This window comes from Bombina bombina, chromosome 4, assembly GCF_027579735.1.
Source record: "Bombina bombina isolate aBomBom1 chromosome 4, aBomBom1.pri, whole genome shotgun sequence".
NCBI classification, from domain to species: Eukaryota; Metazoa; Chordata; class Amphibia; order Anura; family Bombinatoridae; genus Bombina; species Bombina bombina.
In genome coordinates, this window is record NC_069502.1 from 949,791,042 (window position 1) to 949,811,125 (window position 20,084).

The following is a 20,084-nucleotide window of genomic DNA, read 5'->3' on the forward strand; positions in this document are numbered from 1 at the left end:
GTGTTCTGTGTATGCTAGAGAAAGCAAGCATAAGTTGCTCTGGAAGATTTAGAGCATCAAGGTAGATAAGCTTTCCTTTAGAGACCCCCAGGCTTTGACAGCAAGTAATGGACACTGCACAAATGAAGTTAAAAAAATGTTAAAATCATTTAAATAGACGGATAATATATATTGCATTGATTTCTGTTAAGTCTAACCTATTGCTTAGTTCTTTCTAATTACAACAATTAAACCATCTGTTTTATATCCCTTTAAGTTTCATACTGGCTTTGTAGATTTATTCCAGAATAGGTGTAAGTAAAGCCTGCATTGTTTTATTAACTGTTGGCATTGGGGATAATAATCTTCTACTCAATAACACTTGTTCATTTGGTGCAAAGCCCTTGATTGAATGTCTGCCAATCAGTACTGGCTAGAAAAACTTAAAGGGACATTAAAGTCATTTTATTTATCTGCATAGTAAATATATGAGTATTGCAATTAAGATCTAATGTTTTAAAAACATTTAGATCTGTCATTTATTTACGTTTGCTTTGTTTTGCAGTGCAGGAACACATCCCTTAAGAAATATTTTGAGTACGTTTATGTTATCGCCTTTGCTGTTGGCATTTAGGGACAGATATAAAATAACTCCTATGCTTATTAATCAATCACTGTTTAGAAAGTTGTAGGGTTAGATATCTGGATCCTACGTTATGCACTTATGCCTTTCTGCGGGGGAGTGGGGGAAAACGCAATGTGCAGAGATTAATTACAGGAAAAGCAGATAAAATAAAAAAAGGAAACTGTATTGCAAAGTTGTATTTCTATGCATAATTAAACAGTTTGGCCTATATTACAAGTATTTTGCATGAGATTTCCAGTGTAAATTGCGCTCATGTGAAAGTGCTTCCATGAGTATATCGCAAGCTTTTATAACTAGTTAAAAGTAAAGTTTTACCGTTTGAGTATTAATATTAGTCGAGCACTATTTACCAGAGCTAAAAGTAAACTGTGATTATAATAGTGAAGTTAGCAGAAACCTACCAGTTACACCTTTATCAAAATGGCAATCACTAATACAATAGCCCTTCTGCATGAATATACAATACAATACAATATTCAATACATATATTTACACTGATACCGTTGTACAGTCTGAAAGGATGATAGCAATTTATATGTGTAAAATTAACCTTTTCACTTCCAAAAAGAATAGCAAAACTTGTAAATTATTAGTCATACATTTGAGCTGGGGCATTATTGTTGCACAGAACATCTGTCTGTAAGGGGTAATTTAAATACATTATCAATAAAAATGTCTTATAAAAATAGGCTGTGGTTTTATTTCTCACACTATAAAATGTGTTTTGTACAAAGGCGTGATCTCTAACATTAAAGGGACATTAAACACTAAATACATGCTAGATAGAATGATGCATTCAAAGAAAAGATTAGTCCATGACTAACATGTAGATGTATTTTTTAAAGTTTCATTAGTTGTTTAAAAAGTGACAAAATAAGTGTAAAGTTTTAGTGTCTATAAAACACTGGGAGCTGCCATGTTGTAACTTGTGTTACCTTCTCTGCTGTGGCCAATTAGGGTCAGTTATAAATAGGTCACTAGAGTGTGCAGCCAATGGTTGTGCTGGATTAACAGTGTTCTGCACTTCCATTTCTAACAGGAACTGAAAAGCTCACAATTTCAGAATGGAATTACAGGCAAAGAGGACAAAATACATAATGAAAGTATATTAAAGAGTTGTTTTATTATATACAATTTATCATTTTATATTACCATCTCAAAGTGTTTAATGTCCCTTTAAGACTAATGAGCCTCTTCTTCATTGAAACTGTATCACACTCTACCAACCAGGTTTATGCAATCTCACTGCACCAACCATTGTTCTTTCGAAGTATTGTGTATACAGTGAGGGAAAAATTAAGGAGGATTTTGAGTAAATATAATAATAATAATAATAATAATAATTATTATTATTATTATTATTATATAATATCTCCCTGCAAGCTCAACCAGTTTGATTGGGTTGTGGTTTCAATTAACAGATAAAGCTATTTAATATAGAAAATATACCTAAAGGAGCAATATCCTATATATTTTGAATTATGCAGCTGGTATAACAAGTCATTGTAATCACATCAAGGAGAAACTAATTTTACACTGTACTGTCCCTTAAAGTACATATAGAAATGTCATTTGTATGTTTTTTTTCTATGCACAAAACCAATGCTCTTTGTAAAAGGTCTTGAAAACAGTGTGAAAATAAAAAAAACAAAGAGGGCAGTTTTGTGGTTTCTGAGATCCTGTATGAACAGTCATAATGACTTTACCAGAGCTTTTCACTTTAGTTAGCATTATGAACCATCGACTTGTAATACGAGCATAAATACTGATTGGGCTCAAGAGTATGGTTTAATATGGAAAGATGTTATATTCAATAAATATTTTAAGGACGTTAAAAAGTGCTAAAAGGAAATGCTAAAGGTATTTTATTATTGCATTGTTGTTAAATCCAGCTCTAAAGCAGCAATGCACTACTAGGACCCAGCTGTACTCATCTAGTGAGCCACTGACAGGAGACATACATGGTAAATCACCAATTACCAGCTAGCTTCCATAGTGCACTGCTGCTCCTGAGTCTAACTGGGTCTGCCTTTTAATAAAGGATACTAATAAAAAGACATACATTGGATAACAGAAGTACATTTAAAACTCTTAAAGCTAGGGATACTGTTATGTCTTCAGATGGTGAAGTTTCTTCTGTTGATGAGGAATTGTTAACTGATGTTGAACCTATTTTTTCTCTTTTTAAAAAGAACTTAATTACTTTAGGGGTTGAAGATCCTAAGGTTTCTGATAATAAGCCTTGCAATCATTTAAATTCAGTTTTTAAGACAGTTGTTAATCTCCCTGAGGTTTTCCCTATTCCTGATGCTGTCTCTAACATGATTTCTAGGGAATGGTCTTAGCCAGGTAATTCATTTACTCCTTCTGCAAGGTTTAAAAAGTTTTTTCTTTATCTGCTGTTAATGTTGATTTGTGGTAAACTGTTCCTAAGGTGGATGGGGCCATTTCCACTCTGGTTAAGAGTACTACTATTCCTTTGGAAGACAGTATTTCTTTTAAAGACCCTTTAGATAGAAAATTAGAGTATTTTCATAGAAGGGCCCTTTTGCAAGCAGGGTATTTGCTCAGGCCAGCTATTTCTATTGATGATGTGGCTGTTGCTTAAAGGGACAATATACTATAAAATATTGTTTCCCTTAATGTGTTTCCAATTACTTTTTTTTACCAGCTGCAGAGTATAAAATGTATGAGATTTGCTTTTTTAAGGCTTATTTGTGTATATGAATTAGCTGATTTTGTGTTTTGAAGCCACAACTAATAAAATGGGTTGAGCTTGTAGGTGTAATCAGATCTCATTAGTTTATCTTTATCTTATATCTGTCCATAAACCAATCACCAATACTTGGAGAGAACAATAAAAAAGTAACATTTTATTACTTTATTTCTTGTATACCCCACTGGGAGTGTAACTTTTTCTATTGGCTGTGTTAACACAGCTTGGGCTCAAGGCCAAAAACTTTCAGGATGGGTGGGGATACCACAGGCTAAATAAACTATTACAAATTCCAATATAAGGGTAATGGAAATACTTGTAAACAATTTATACACTCCAGCAGGTAAAGTGGATCATTGGGAACAAATTAAAAGGGAGAATTTCTTTGAGTAAACTGTCCCTTTAAGCTTACTGGATGTCTAGGCTTTCAGAACAGTGTTCTAATAACTGCTGTTGCAAATATTTTGGGTTTACTTTTCTTAAATCCTGGTCTGCTGATATGGTATTATAATCCAGATTATCATCTCTTTCATTTCAGGAAAATAAGTTGTTTAGTTCTGATTAGATTTTATTATATCTGCTGTTACTGAAGGTAAAAGGGCTTTTCTTCCTCAAGACAAAAAGTCCAGAGGGAAATCTAAAGCTTCTAATCAGTTTTGTTCCTTTAATCTGAATAAGGAACAAAAGGTTGACTCCTCTGCTTAGAAGCAAGGCACCTCTGGCTCAATCTAGAGACCTAGTGCTAACTGGAACAAGTCAAAGTAGGGTAAGAAATCCATCCCTGCTACAAAAAAGCATGACGGTGCAGCCACCAATCCAAAAGTTTTAGTAGGGGGCAGGATACGCCTCTTTCAGGAGGCTTGGTTTCAGTCTGTTCCATGAGTTCTGAATATAGTTTATCAGGGATATTGAAAAGATTTCAGAACAAGGCCCCCCAGAGGAAGTTTTTTTCTGTCTAATGTTTCAATTAATCTTGTAAAAGCTCAAGCTTTTTTCCAGTCTGTCTCAGATCTGAAAGCTTTGGGAGTGATTGTTCTAGTTCCTTTGCAGGAACAGGGGATGAAACTTTATTCAAATCTCTTAATTGTTCAAAAGAAGGAAGGTACTTTCAGACCAGTTATTGATCTGAAAGCAATGAACAAGTTTGTAAGGATTCCATCTTTCAAAATGGAGACTATTCAGACTATACTGACTTTTGTTCAGCAAAGTCAGTTTATGTCCACAATAGATTTAAAGAATGCTTAACTTTATTTTCGAATTCACAAAGAACATTTCCAGTTTCTGAGGTTTGCCTTTCTGGACAGGCATTTTAGTTTGTTGCTCTACTATTTGGTCTGGCTATAGCTCCAAGAATATTTACAAAGGCTCTGGGTGCCTTTTTGTCTGTTATCAGGTCTCAGGGTAATGCAGTGTTTCCATACCTAGACGACATCTTGGTTCAAGCTCCATCTTTTTCTTTAGCTGAACCACACACCAACCAACCTGGTTGGAGGATCAATTTTCCAAAAAGTTATTTGACTCCTCTAACAAAAGTAACTTTTTTGGGGTTCTCAAATAGATTCAGTCTCCATGAGTCTTTCTCTTACAGAGCAGAGAAGGTTTAGATTGGTGTCAGCTTGTCTGAACCTTCAGTCTCTCTCTTTTTCCCTCGGTTGCTCTTTGTACGGAAGTTCGAGCTTTAGATGCAATTCCATTTGCTCGTTTTCACATGAGACCTCTTCAGCTTTGTATGTTTTGTCAGTGATGCAGAGACTATACTTAGCTGTCTCAAAAGATATTTTTGGATCCCAATACAAGTCAGTCTCTGACTTGGTGGCTGGATCTTTTTATTATTCAGGGGGCTTATTTTGCTTGTCCTATCTGGTCTGTAATCACTACAGATGCAAGTCTTTCAGGTTGGGGAGCTGTTTGGGGATCCTTGAGAGCACAGGGAGTTTGGGTTCCTCAGGAGGCGAGATTACCTATAAATGTTCTATAACTCCATTAAATTTTCAGGACTATTCAAGCTTGGCCTCTGTTGAAAAGAGAATCTCATCTCTGTTTTCAGACAGCCAAATTCACAGCAGTGGCTTATGTTCTATCCAAATCATGAAAGTAAAATGTGGTGTTTCCTGGCCCTTTAACCCTTTAATCCATGCATCTCAGTCACAGCCTCACATGCACAGTCACTAGAGGTAGTCGAGACAGTGCACATTTTGATAATGGAATTATATTGGAAAGGTTTTGCCTTAAGTGACCCTTTAAACAGATGCCAGACATCTCCTATCACCCTGAACTGATTTTATATCTTTAGGAGGGAAACAAGAACCCTGCAATAGACCCCCAGGGAGATTATTTCATTATTCCTTATAGCAGTTTATACCCAAGCAGCTCTCGCCCTCCTTTCCCCAACTGAAAGACAAAGTATAATATTTCTACTGGGTGGAGATTCACTTCTTGCTGAACGTATAAAGGGATTTGGCAGTCATCCTGGTTTCTTTTAATTTAGGAACTGAAAGTTTTTGTATGTATTAGTAAAAGGAACATGACAGTCAAGAAACAATTTTCATGGTTCAGATAGAACTTGCAATTATAATAGACTTTTTACTTTCATTATCAAATTTACTTTTTTCTATTCAGGAGCAGCTATGCACTACTGGGATTGTAGCTGGTGTATTGCAGATCTGCAACTACTTTTGCAGGGATTAAACCCATAGGGGCATATTTATCAAGCTCTGAATGGAGCTTGATGCCCCGTGTTTCTGGCGAGCCTGCAGGCTCGCCAGAAACATCAGTTATGAAGCAGCGGTCACAAAGACCGCTGCTCCATAACCTGTCCGCCTGCTCTGAGGTGAGCTGCTGGTGCAATGCTGAATACGGCGAGCGTATTGCTCGCCGTATTCAGCGAGGTCTGTCGGACCTGATCCGCACTGTCGGATCAGGTCCGACAGACCTTGATAAATTTGGGCCATAGGCTTCAATCACAATATTGTGCTTGTTTTTGTGAAATAACTATTTCTGTGCCAGTAATATCATTGTGTTTCTTCCAGTGATCACAATCCTAAAATGCTTTGGCCAATAATATCCTGAAACTTGAGTTTGTTATCTCCTGAAAACAACCATAAATTGTCTGCCTCATTAATCTTCCGATTTCCTAATCCAGTAACCAATTGCACAAGATTACTATGAAGAAAATGAGCTATTTTATTGGATTAGCGTTTGCATCAAAGGTTAAACGGCCTGCGTGGTGTTTGATCCATTTTTATAGTGTGTAATGACTCTTAACAGGTAAAGTGTGCAATTAACCTGTTGTGTTAAAAAAAAAACATAAAGAAAAGTGTTTATATGTTTTAATGAAGTTCAACAGGGGCTTTACCGGTAGAGTGGGCATGTCTGTTTAATTGGGTTATTGATTCAGCAGGTAGCGTTTGCATCTGGTGATGTTGCTTCCCAATGCCATCCAACATGTCAGTGTATTTTATCCATGCGTAAGACCAAAGTTATCTTCAAAAACTTTTTGGCTTACTTAAAAAGTGTTTACTGGGCTTTATCAACTCACTTTAGCAATATGTTAAAAATAGGCCAATGAACATGTTGTTAAGTATTGGATTGTGATCAGAAAAACAGGACTGGCACATGTTAATGGGGCCATTTTTCAGCAAAACCACAATGTAAAAAGTGCTGCTGATAAACATTGAAGAAATAGCTGATTGTGCTCATCGGCAGCCATTAACATGCTGATAATTATCAAATGATAGATTGTGATCAGCACTATATTTATTAGCAAGCAATGGTACAATAATAACATGCTCTAATTTCGACTTTACTGTTCCCTTTAATACATTCACAAATGTTTATTTCTTTATTTGTTGTTGTTTTGCATACACCTACGTTTCATCAATTAAATTAGAAAATTATAATTCATTGTATAAAATGATAGAAAAGGATAAGTTTCAATGTGTAATAAAATAACGGTAACACAACTGTTTTTTTTTCTAAAGAACTAAAGATTCCTACAAGACAATTTTTAAAACCTATAAAATCCTAAACACAGGTTAATAAAACCTAATCTGAGTTTATTAGAGCCTAAAAATACATTTTAAAGAAACATCATTGGTGTACAGTGTGCACAAGTAACACAATATTGTGGAAAATGTCCCTGCTTTCTGTAGAATATATAAAATGGAAAAAATATAGTCACAATATGATTCTGCAAATAAACCAGGCAGAGAGAAGTTTAGATGAAAGATTATCAAGCAGGGTAGGAATTTCACAAGCAAATATGCTAGCGAGAAAAGACAAAATGTTCACCTTGAAAGGTTTTTAGTGCTATATATTGTATACTGTACAGTTTGTATACTTATGTTGGAGTGGGGATGGGCATTGTCTCTATTTTACCAATCAAATCGCAGAACAAATATTGCCCTTGACATTTGTTCAACTATTCAAATGTATCCATAGAATTAATGTTAGCATTAAAGTGAATGTAAACTTGAGCATAGCCGCACAGGCCATAGGAAAAAATTAAAAAAATTAATGAGACATTCATTGATCAAATGTGTAGGATATACGTATCTTTTGAGATTTTCACCTTGTAATGCCAGAACTGTTAGCGCCGTTCCTCCGCCCGCCATATTCGGCAATTGATTGACAGATGACTCATCTGCAATCCACTAATCATGATTAGTGGATTGCAGATGAGTCACCTGTCAATCAATTGACGAATATGGCAGGCGGAGGAACGGCGCTTATCGTTCTGACATTAAAAGGTAAAAATCGCAGAAGATACGTATATCCTACACATTTGATCAATGAAAGTCTCATTCATTTTTTAATTCTTTCCTATGACTTGAGAGACTCTGCTCAAGTTTACATTCACTTTAAAATATCAAATGCAGCATTCAAATATAAAAAGCACTTGCCTACTAAAATCACTTCATTATTTTATTTTTTCACTTGTATCACATTAGCGTAGACTTAAAGTATTACTAACTTTTACTAAATTTAGTATAAAAACCCCCACAACTTACTGACCTATAACTTTTGCAAATTGAAGCCACATAACCTTAGAAAATGCATCTTTATTTTTTGACGATTACGTCATGATATCCAGCCCACAATTTTCGGCACTACGTGTATGAAATTTACAACCAACCCGATTAGCTGTTTATGCATGTCATTATGACACAAATTATTCCCATGTGCACAAAATCGGCTGGATTAACGCATGCACATTTGCAATTATTGAAGTCGAAATTACCAGCAGCTAGATTGGAATAATGCATGAGACCGAAATCTATGCAATCGGTTCTCCAGGCTTTCTACGTAGAATCAAAATACTATTAGCCTGCATGTCCTTATCCGCAATGAATCTCTTGCAGGGAGTGATGTTTGTGGTGACGTTGCGCAATCTTGCTCATGCGCAGTGAGAATTTTAGGCGCCGTATTCCAACTGTAGTTGTCGGCCAAGATTGGATAGGAGAGAAAGATACCCACAGAGTGGATTTGGAAAAAAATAATTTTTGGAATTAAGATTACGGCGATACGGTAAAGATCTCCTAATGAGATCCTATTGAGAAGATTTTGGATGCTTAGTTTGTAACAAGCATCATTAAATTTTACTTACAGTGGGGTAGTTATCAAGCCGTCAACCTCAAATACGCTGGAAATCCGCAGCGTATTTGTGGCGAGGCTGATTCGCCTTAGTTATCAAAGGCTAGAGACCGGCAAAAGTAGAATTTTGTGACGTAAGCTTCGATCCGCCGGACTCAGTCAGACACAGATCGATTCTTACGTCACTCCAGATGTTCCGCACACAAGTTCTGCACTATCTGACTACTTTTGCTAGTTATCAAAAAACTAGCAGGTACGCTCGGCACTTTTCCGGCCGAGCGTACCTGGTTTTCAAACCGCCGCCCTGGAGGCGGCAGATCCCATAGGAATCAATGGGAGTCTGACCATAGCAAAAGTTCATGTTCGCTGCTGCCAGACATCCCATTGATTTCTATGGGAGATGTCTGCACCTAACACCCTAACATGTACCCCGAGTCTAAACACCCCTAATCTGTCCCCCCTACACCACCGCAACTAAATAAAGTTATTACCCCCTAAACCGCCACTCCCGGAGCCCACCGCAAGCTACTCTATACATATTAACCCCTAAACCGCCGCTCCCTGACCCCGCCGCAACTATAATATATGTATTAACCCCTAAACCGCTGCTCCAGGACCCCGCCGCAACCTATATTAAACTTATTAACCCCTAATCTGCCCCCCCTACACCTATAATACATTTATTAACCCCTATCCTGCCCCCCATACACCGCCGCCACTGTAATAAAATTATTAACCCCTAAACCTAAGTCTAACACTAACCCTAAAACCCCCCTAACTTAAATATTAATTAAATAAATCTAAATAATATTTCTCTTATTAACTAAGTTAATCCTATTTAAAACTAAATACTTACCTTTAAAATACCCTAATATAGCTACAATATAAATAATAATTATATTGTAGCTATCTTAGGATTTATTTTTATTTTACAGGTAACTTTCAATTTATTTTAACTAGGTACAATAGCTATTAAATAGTTATTAACTATTTAATAGCTTACCTAGCTAAAATAAAGAGAAATTTACCTGTAAAATAAAAACTAACCTAAGTTACAATTACACCTAACACTACACTATACTTAAATAAATTAATCCTATTTAAAACTAAATACTTACCTGTAAAATAAACCCTAAGATAGCTACAATGTAATTAATAATTACATTGTAGCTATTTTAGGATTTATATTTATTTTACAGGTAACTTTGTATTTATTTTAGCTAGTTAGAATAGTTATTAAATAGTTATTAACTATTTAATAACTACCTAGCTAAAAGAAATACAAAATTACCTGTAAAATAAATCCTAACCTAAGTTACAATTAAAACTAACACTACACTATCAATAAATTAATTAAATAAATTAACTACAAATAACTACAATTAAATACAATTACATAAACTAACTAAAGTACAAAAAATAAAAAAAGCTAAGTTACAAAAAATAAAAAAAATAAGTTACAAACATTAAAAAAATATTACAACAATTTTAAGCTAATTACACCTAATCTAAGCCCCCTAATAAAATAACAAAGCCCCCCAAAATAAAAAAAATTCCCTACCCTATTCTAAATTAAAAAAGTTCAAAGCTCTTTTACCTTACCAGCCCTTAAAAGGGCCTTTTGCGGGGCATGCCCCAAAGAAAACTGCTCTTTTGCCTGTAAAAGAAAAATACAACCCCCCCCAACATTAAAACCCACCACCCACATACCCCTAATCTAACCCAAACCCCCTTAAATAAACCTAACACTACCCCCCTGAAGATCATCCTACCTTGAGTTGTCTTCAGCCAGCCGACCCACCGATGGAACTGAAGAGGAGATCCGGAGCGGCAGAAGTGATCCTCCAAGGTGCGCTGAAGAAGTCTTCCATCCGATGAAGTGATCCTCCAGGCAGCGCTGAAGAAGTCTTCCATCCGGGCGATGTCATCTTCCAAGCGGCGCTGAAGAAGTCTTCCATCCGGGCGATGTCATCTTCCAAGCGTGGTCTTCAATCTTCTTTCTTCAGGATCCATCTTCATCCCGCCGACGCGGAACATCCTTCTTTCCCGACGGACTACCGACGAATGAAGGCTCCTTTAAGGGACATCATCCAAGATGGCGTCCCTTCAATTCCGATTGGCTGATAGGATTCTATCAGCCAATCGGAATTAAGGTAGGAAAAATCTGATTGGCTGATTGAATCAGCCAATCAGATTGAGCTCGCATTCTATTGGTTGATCGGAGCAGCCAATAGAATGCAAGCTCAATCTGATTGGCTGATTGGATCAGCCAATTGGATTGAACTTCAATCTGATTGGCTGATTCAATCAGCCAATCAGATTTTTCCTACCTTAATTCCGATTGGCTGATAGAATCCTATCAGCCAATCGGAATTGAAGGACGCCATCTTGGATGACGTCCCTTAAAGGAGCCTTCATTCGTCGTTAGTCCGTCGGGAAAGAAGGATGTTCCGCGTCGGCGGGATGAAGATGGATCCTGAAGAAAGAAGATTGAAGACCCTGCTTGGAAGATGACATCGCCCGGATGTAGGTTAGGATTTATTTTACAGGTAATTTTGTATTTCTTTTAGCTAGGTAGTTATTAAATAGTTAATAACTATTTAATAACTATTCTAACTAGCTAAAATAAATACAAAGTTACCTGTAAAATAAATATAAATCCTAAAATAGCTACAATGTAATTATTAATTATATTGTAGCTATCTTAGGGTTTATTTTACAGGTAAGTATTTAGTTTTAAATAGGAATAATTTATTTAAGTATAGTGTAGTGTTAGGTGTAATTGTAACTTAGGTTAGTTTTTATTTTACAGGTAAATTTCTCTTTATTTTAGCTAGGTAAGCTATTAAATAGTTAATAACTATTTAATAGCTATTGTACCTAGTTAAAATAAATTGAAATTTGCCTGTAAAATAAAAATAAATCCTAAGATAGCTACAATATAATTATTATTTATATTGTAGCTATATTAGGGTTTATTTTAAAGGTAAGTATTTCGTTTTAAATAGGATTAATTTAGTTAATAATAGAAATATTATTTAGATTTATTTAATTAATATTTAAGTTAGGGGGTTTTAGGGTTAGTGTTAGACTTAGGTTTAGGGGTTAATAAATGTATTACAGTGGCGGCGGTGTAGTGGGGGGTAGGATAGGGGTTAATAAATGTATTATAGGTGGCGACGGTGTAGGGGGGGCAGATTAGGGGTTAATAAGTTTAATATAGGTTGCAGCGGGGTCCGGGAGCTGCGGTTTAGGGGTTAAAGTATTTATTTAGTTGCGGCGAGGTGCGGGATCAGCAGGATAGGGGTTAATAACTTTATTATAGAGGGCGGCGGTATAGGGGGGCAGGATAGGGGTTACTAGGTATAATGTAGGTTGTGGCGGTGTCCGGGAGCGGCGGTTTAGGGGTTAATACATTTATAAGAGTTGCGTCGGGGTCTAGGAGCAGCGGTTTAGGGGTTAATAACTTTATTTAGTTGCGGGGGGCTCCGGGGGCGCCGGTATAGGGGGTAGAACAGTGTAGATAGTGTGGGTGCTTAGTGACAGGCTAGCAATAAAGCTGTCAAAAAGCCGAAGAGCAGCGAGATCGGATGAGTGATAACTCTCACAGTCCGCTGCTCATCGCCCCGTACTTGGTGCGCAGCTTTTTAACAGCTTTTTTGATAACTTAGGCGAAATTTTGCAGGTCCGCGGCGGCGAAGGTAGGCGAGCTTAGGCGGGCGTATTGGACCGGCGAAGGCAGGTAAAGTAGACACGTTGATAACTAGGCCTCACAGTGTCCCTTTAAGGGTTTCACGGATATAAAAAAATAAAAAGAAAGTAGTCTCATGAGTTTTAAAAATTTACCAATAATGTCCCAAAGCAAAAACGTGATTGTAACTACTGGTTTAGAGTTATACTCACAGATTTATAAACAGAAATTCAGAAAATGTACAAAATGTATGTGAAGGCACAGCCTTTCTCAATAGCTTCATTATATGCATGAATAGGAGGCTGATTCTATAATGTTTTCAACGGGGCTTTCCATGCCAACACTCACAGGGGCAGGCCTCATGGAATTCTATTAAAAAAAAGAAGAAAAAAAAAGGGGCTGTCCCTGCAAGTGGCAAGATGTCTTCCATACAAATAATGAGAGTTCTCTGCTTGGTAAAAGTTTGCAATGAAGGGCCAAGGGGAAATCTGCGTGTTTTAAAACTTGAATATTACGCTTAATACAAATCAAATTACGCTTTTTTTTAGTGCACTGTAATGTTTGTATGCATAAAGTTTGTTTAAAACGTGCCACCATTTAAATGATGAGAAAAAACATTAAGAACTCTAGTGCAAAAATGTTTATAGAATCATGCTGGGATTTGAGAGAAAATTTCATATACGCTTTATATTTTGTACTTTTAAGTAATAATTTCTTGCTTTTTTTTACACATCAAGTGCACTTAAATTATGATTTATGCTGTGCATAGTTAATACAAATGTATTCATGTGTGATTTACCTACAAATTTTACATTTTTGATCAAATACAATTTTTGGAGATTAACCCCTTAATGACAAGTGACGTACCAGGTACGTCCTGCAAAAACTTGCAGTTAGTGACAATGGACGTACCTGGTACGTCACTTGTCTAAGAGAGTGCTGGAAGCGATCGCAATCGCTTCCAGCAGCTCTCAGGGTATTGCAGTGATGCCTCGATATTGAGGCATCCTGCAATACCCTTAGAAAGCATCCGATGCAGAGAGAGCCACTCTGTGGCCCTCTCTGCACCGGTAGCGATGCGGCCGGTTCGTTGGTGGGTGGGAGCGCAACTGGGAGGCGGGTGGGCGGCCCATCGCTACCCGGCATCCGGCTCCTGTTAGTGCAATGTGCACGCCGGGTGCCGGGAGCGTGCGGGGGCGCGCATGCACGCCCGCGATCACCTACCCACACTGACACCAATGAGTGGGAAGAGGGGGGGAAATATATATATATGAGGATCTGGGAGGGGGAGGGGGTTGGGGTATTGGGGGGGGGCTGCTACACTACAGAAAAAAATAAATTAGTAATAAAAAATAATTAAAAACACTTTTTTGGGGGGCAAATTGGGTACTGGCAGACAGCTGCCAGTACCCAAGATGGCGGCAATTAGGTAGGGGAGAGGGTTAGATTGCTGGGGGGGGGGGGATCATGGAGGTTGGGGCTAAGGCAGGAGTCCATCACAGCTAAAACATTTTTTTTTTTTTATTAAAAAAAATAAAAACTCCTTTTATTTAGTACTGGCAGACTTTCTGCCAGTACTTAAGATGGCGGGGACAATTGTGGGGTGGGGGAGGGAAGAGAACTGTTTGGGAGGGATCAGGGGGTGGGATGTGTCAGGTGGGAGGCTGATCTCTACCCTAAAGCTAAAATTAACCCTGCAAGCTCCCTACAAGCTACCTAATTTAACCCCTTAACTGCTGGGCATAATTTACGTGTGGTGCGCAGCAGCATTTAGCGGCCTTCTACTTACCAAAAAGCAACCACAAAGCCATATAAGTCTGCTATTTCTGAACAAAGGGGATCCCAAAGAAGCATTTACAACCATTTGTGCCTTAATTGCAGAAGCTGTTTGTAAATAATTTCAGTGGGAAACCTAAAGTTTGTGACAAAATTTGTGAAAAAGTGAACTTTTTTTTTATTTGATGACATTTGGCGGTGAAATGGTGGCATGAAATATACCAAAATGGGCCTAGATCAATACTTTGGGTTGTCTTCTAAAAAAAAATATATACATGTCAAGGGATATTCAGGTATTCCTGACAGATATCAGGGTTCCAATGTAACTAGCGCTAATTTTGAAAAAAAGTTGTTTGGAAATAGCAAAGTGCTACTTGTATTTATGGCCCTATAACTTGCAAAAAAAGTAAAGAACATGTAAACATTGGGTATTTCTAAACTCAGGACAAAATTTAGAAACTATTTAGCATGGGTGTTTTTTGGTGATTGTAGATGTGTAACAGATTTTGGGGGTCAAAGTTAGAAAAAGTGTGTTTTTTTCAATTTTTTCCTCATATTTTATATTTTTTTTTATAGGAAATTATAAGATATGATGAAAATAATGGTATCCTTAGAAAGTCCATTTAATGGCGAGAAAAACGGTATATAATATGTGTGGGTACAGTAAATGAGTAAGAGGAAAATTACAGCTAAACACAAACACTGCAGAAATGTAAAAATAGCCATTGTCATTAAGGGTAAGAAAATTGAAAAATGGTCCGGTCATTAAGGGGTTAATTTAGTTATGATTTTTGATTCACCTTACAATACAAATTTTCCTTGCATATTTTTGTGTCAATGGTTAAATTATTCATTTTGTATGATTTTTAAATTATGATTTTCATTGTGTACTTTTGTAATGTATGCATCTCCTTCCATACGAAAATGCAGTATACGTCCGTTAGAGAGACACCTTGTTTTCAGGGTAAAAAGTGGCTTTAGATAATTCCACCAGGGAAATAGGACTGGCAAGCATTGTTATAGAAACTCATCTGCCCAGAGACCTTTTTTAGCATTGGGCCCTGGTTCTGTCGAAAACTCCAAAAAATCGAAAACTCCAAGATGACGTCACTTCCGGTAACTTTCATTTTTTGCCTCTGTCTGGGGGGCGCACCGCCGATCCTCTGGCATCCACCCCAAGTAAACCTTGAGGAATGAGGTTTACAAGGGGGGCATTACAGTCCCATCTGATTGGCCCGTGTCTCCGTGAGGGACAAGATGCACAACCAATCAGATGTATGGATTCACCGGAAGTGACATACTCTTGGAGTTTTCTGCAAATATGGAAAGGCAGAAAAAGGCGCTCCAATGGTGCAGAGGATCACAACAAATTTTAAACCATAGTATCACAATATCACTCAGAATGATACAAAAATGGCCCACTATTTGGCAAGACAAGTCAGGCAGGCTTGATAGATAGATAGATCAGAGCCCACCAGCTGGCTCACTTCGTATAGTGGATGTATCCAAGGTTACTATGAATGAATATACAAAGAGGGAGGGGGAAGGGTGCTCCAATAGTGCATGCAATCTTTACAACATAGAGAACAATCCCAGAGACCCTCCAATGATTATACTCACAAAAGTGGCGCACTATATTGCAGTGCAAGTCACACCAGCTGGGATAATATGAGCCCACCAGCTAGCTCACACAGGCAAACAGGTATCAGATCCACAGTCAGAATAGATATAACAAAACACACTCACAGTCCTTGATAAAAGCCAAAATAACCTCTATGCATAGAGGACTATTTATTTGAATAAAAAAATATATTAAAACTTGATAATAATCTTGAAATTTTCAATGTCTTGGAGTTTTCGATATAACACCCTAAATGAGAAACCCATAAAGGTGCAGATTACAGTTTAACTTAAAGGGACAGTTTGCTCATTTTTTTTTTTTTATGAAATGATCTCAACCATTAATCATAATAGTGTGCCTTCAAGTTAAAATATCCGTTTCCTTATTTGTGTTTTTTTTTTTTTTAATCAGCAGATTTTACTTTATTTTTCACAACCCCTGCAAAATGTTTCTATACAGATGTAAATGTATTACTTTCAAAGGAGTTGGCTTTCTAGCACTGGCTAAGTCCGTGGTAGGATACTTCACATGCACGATGCCTTTGATGTCACAAAAGTGTGAGCTCAGTAAAAGCTAGTCCGTGTTTACAGAGGCTAAGAATTCACATGTGGCGGGTGCCCTTTTCTTTCACTTCAGATAGTGCTTGCGCTCTTAGCAACTAGAAATGTATAGGGTTATTTTACATAAATGCTTCAGACTGGCAGTGAGCGTACTCCTTGCTAGTATTTGCTCAGCTCTTCTCTGAGGGTTTCCCGCATAACCAGCGTTCCCTCTAAGGCCAGATTGTATGAGCGGCCCAGCAGTTAAACAGTTAATAAGTGAACCCCACCATGCAGATAGCAAACACTACACAATGCAGACAGCAAGGTATGATTACCTTATTAACTGTTTCACTGCTGGGCTCACAAAATATGGCCTTAGAGGGAACACTGCACCTCTGTATGCTCTTGGGAAAAATTGTAAGGTCAAAAACATAAACTTCATTACTTCATATTTTATTGTTATGTAATTCTTGTTTACTTTTATAAAATATTACATCCCATTAACTATTTGGCTGATGTCAGTAAACTGGCCCATTAATTACAAAATAAATACAATACAATATAGAGATCGTATGTTACCCAACAAATCCAACTTTAAGAGGGGTCGTATTATCCTAATAAAACAGTCATTTCTTGTTCAGAGCTAATTAGGAATTCGTAATCAAAATGTTTTTGCATTTAAAATCAAACAAGTATATGACATCATACTATTCCCTGGTATTCAGATTTCAGCCTAGTAAAAGTCATTAATAAACAAAATGCTACTCTTATCTTAAAGGGAGATGCTAGACAAACTTAACTTTCATTATTCCGATATAAAGCCCCATGATTCAGGTAACAGAATTAAAAAGAAATGTAATAGAAGTAAATATCCCTTTAAAAATGTACACAATTTCCTTTATGGTGTATTTTCAAATGTAAAGTGATAGCAAAATCAAAATTAAACTTTCATGGTTTCGATAAACAATGCGATTTAAAAATTTGCGTCATAGGGCAGCAGGTGAACAAGATCCGTTGCCGCATGTATCATTACACGCTCAAGTGCTTTGTACATGGAGCCCTTAAACAAGTTTACATTTACTTTTGTCTTCAAATTTGAATTGTTCTCTTGGTATCCTGTGTTGAAAAGCACCGCTAGGTAGGTTCAGGAGCAGCAATGCACTACTCGTTGCTGATTGGTGGCTGCACATATAAGTCTCTTGTCATTGGCTCATCTAATATGTTAAGCTAGATCCTAGTAGTATTTCTGCTCCTTCAACAAAGTGTAGCAAGAGAATTAAGCAAATTTAATAATACACATAAATTGTATCATGAAAGAACAAGTTTTGGGTTTTATGTTTAAAGCATCTTCAAACAATGATGAAATAAAAAACTGAATCTATATAATTTTAGGTTAATGTTTTTATTTATATTAATGTCCTTTTCCCATTTTTATTAACATTAACAAGACAATTATATGTTGCAATCAGTCTTCAAATATTAATGCAACAATATTTATTTTTCCTAGTGACCCTGGAGCAGTTCTCACTAGCAGTGGAGTCGTGCCCAGTGCCGGAAGACCAGGCTTTGTTAATGGAGGTATATTGGCATTTCCTTTTTTGTTACTATTAGGATTGTTTATATTAAATTTAAAAAATCATGCTCATACTAACTCTCAATAAATAGCACATCTTGCTTTATGTTATGTACAAAACCCAAGCAGATATGCACAAACACTAGACTCGTATTTCTGTGTTTTAAAGGGATATCAAAATATAATTTATGTATGTATATATGTATATATATTACTGTTAAAGTCAGAAATCCAACATTACCCAAGCGGCAGTGGGTACAGCCCGATCTAGTGTAATTCCCCCATCTACACTTTTTTTTTATGCCGCTACTAAAGTTATGTGACTTATGAGACATCTCACTCCCATGTTTCATCCCCCGGCTTGGCGTTGTTGATAATGCATCATACCTGCCACTTGCGGCTTTCTTACTGTTCTGCCGACTGATGTTCACTGCATGCGTCACATCTATTGCTCGGGAATTACAACTCAGCGTTTAATTGATATTCACCTCAACGTGTGTGTCACTTGCCTGCAGCTTTCATATAGATCACCACTGCATCCGGCATCTAGATCACCCAGCTCTGAGTCTGTCTCTCTCGGCAGTCTCTTGCCAATTCCGGTTTCCTAAGTGGGATCTTCAGTCTGTAATAGGTATAAATCCGAAGTGCAAACAATACAGAGATTAGGTGAGGGGTACCGAATAAGGGCTAGATTACGAATGGAGCGCAAAAGTTTACGCCCGAGCGATAAGGGTTTTATCACGAGGGTTTGTGCTTGTTGGGCTTACAGCTTGTATTATGAGATGAAAGTAAACGCAATCGATTGAGCACAATCGCGATTTACAGTAAAATGATTACCGCAACTTCAGAACTCTGGTAAAAAACATAAAAGTTGCACAAAACACCTCAAAAACACATTACAAAGTACATTTACACTTATAATAACACTATCTAATAAAAATGACTTAAAAAAATATTGCACGCAAAAGTTAAAAGGGCTAAAAGATATGAAATCTCGGGTGTTAGAAAATAATATTTATTATGTATTATTTATTTATTATTAAATATATAATATTTAATAATAGACATACATACATACATATACATTATATATATATATATATATATATATATATATATATATATATATATATATATATATATAAGACCAAGGAGGGCAGATTAGGCGCTGTGGAGCCAGAGATTAAATTAAATGCTGTCATACACAAAGTCAAACAAAAAACCTAAATATGTGCTATATAGTGATGAGGAGATTCACAAGAAAGGATATCTATCCCAAGGTAAGAGCAACTGCCGCTGCGTCCTATGCTTTAACTTAGTGGAATACCCAATTTCACTGAGGGTCCCTAAATAGATAAGAAAAAGTAGAATGGACAAGTGCTGTTGCAAGAACCTAAGAGATATCACTAAACATTAACCATATATTGTGAACAGATATATAAATGAATTTAGTTAAATCTAGAACACAAATAAAATGACATAAAAAATGAAAAGTCTCTGTAGAGAATAAAGTCTTTCAAATTTATGTGAAAATATATTTCTATAATGTGCCAGAAAGTTGTAGATCAGATGATCTGTTTCAGAACAAGCAGATAAAGTGACTACTTACAGGACTTAACCTCAATCTGTATGAGGTAAGTAAATGCAATTCCCAAATTTCTGGTGACCAGATGTGGATGAGGGGTTTTCTCTGTAGTCATTAACCACCTTCAGATCAGTGTACTGTTCATCAATGGGTACCATCTAAATTTTTGGAGTCTCTTTCCAATCCAGAAACTTCTCCTTCTCATGTAGTTTTAATGAAAAGCAAGCAAAAACACCATAATAGTGAACCGATTCAGGGGAATGAATATATAAAAAATACTTACAAAACTTAACCTCAATCAATATGAGGTAAGTCAATGCTGTACAGGGTAGTCTCGAGTTCTGCAAAGAAACAATATCCGCC

General features: G+C 36.7%; 1 protein-coding gene across 1 annotated transcript in view; it reads left to right on the forward strand.

The window, feature by feature from the left end:
* Positions 1 to 20,084, forward strand: part of ACOXL (acyl-CoA oxidase like) — a 1,233,832-nt gene that overhangs the window by 904,323 nt on the left and 309,425 nt on the right. The window contains exon 16 of the mRNA XM_053712602.1: positions 18,071 to 18,141. Within this exon, the coding sequence (XP_053568577.1) occupies positions 18,071 to 18,141 (71 nt within the window). The remainder of the gene's footprint in view (positions 1 to 18,070; positions 18,142 to 20,084) is intronic.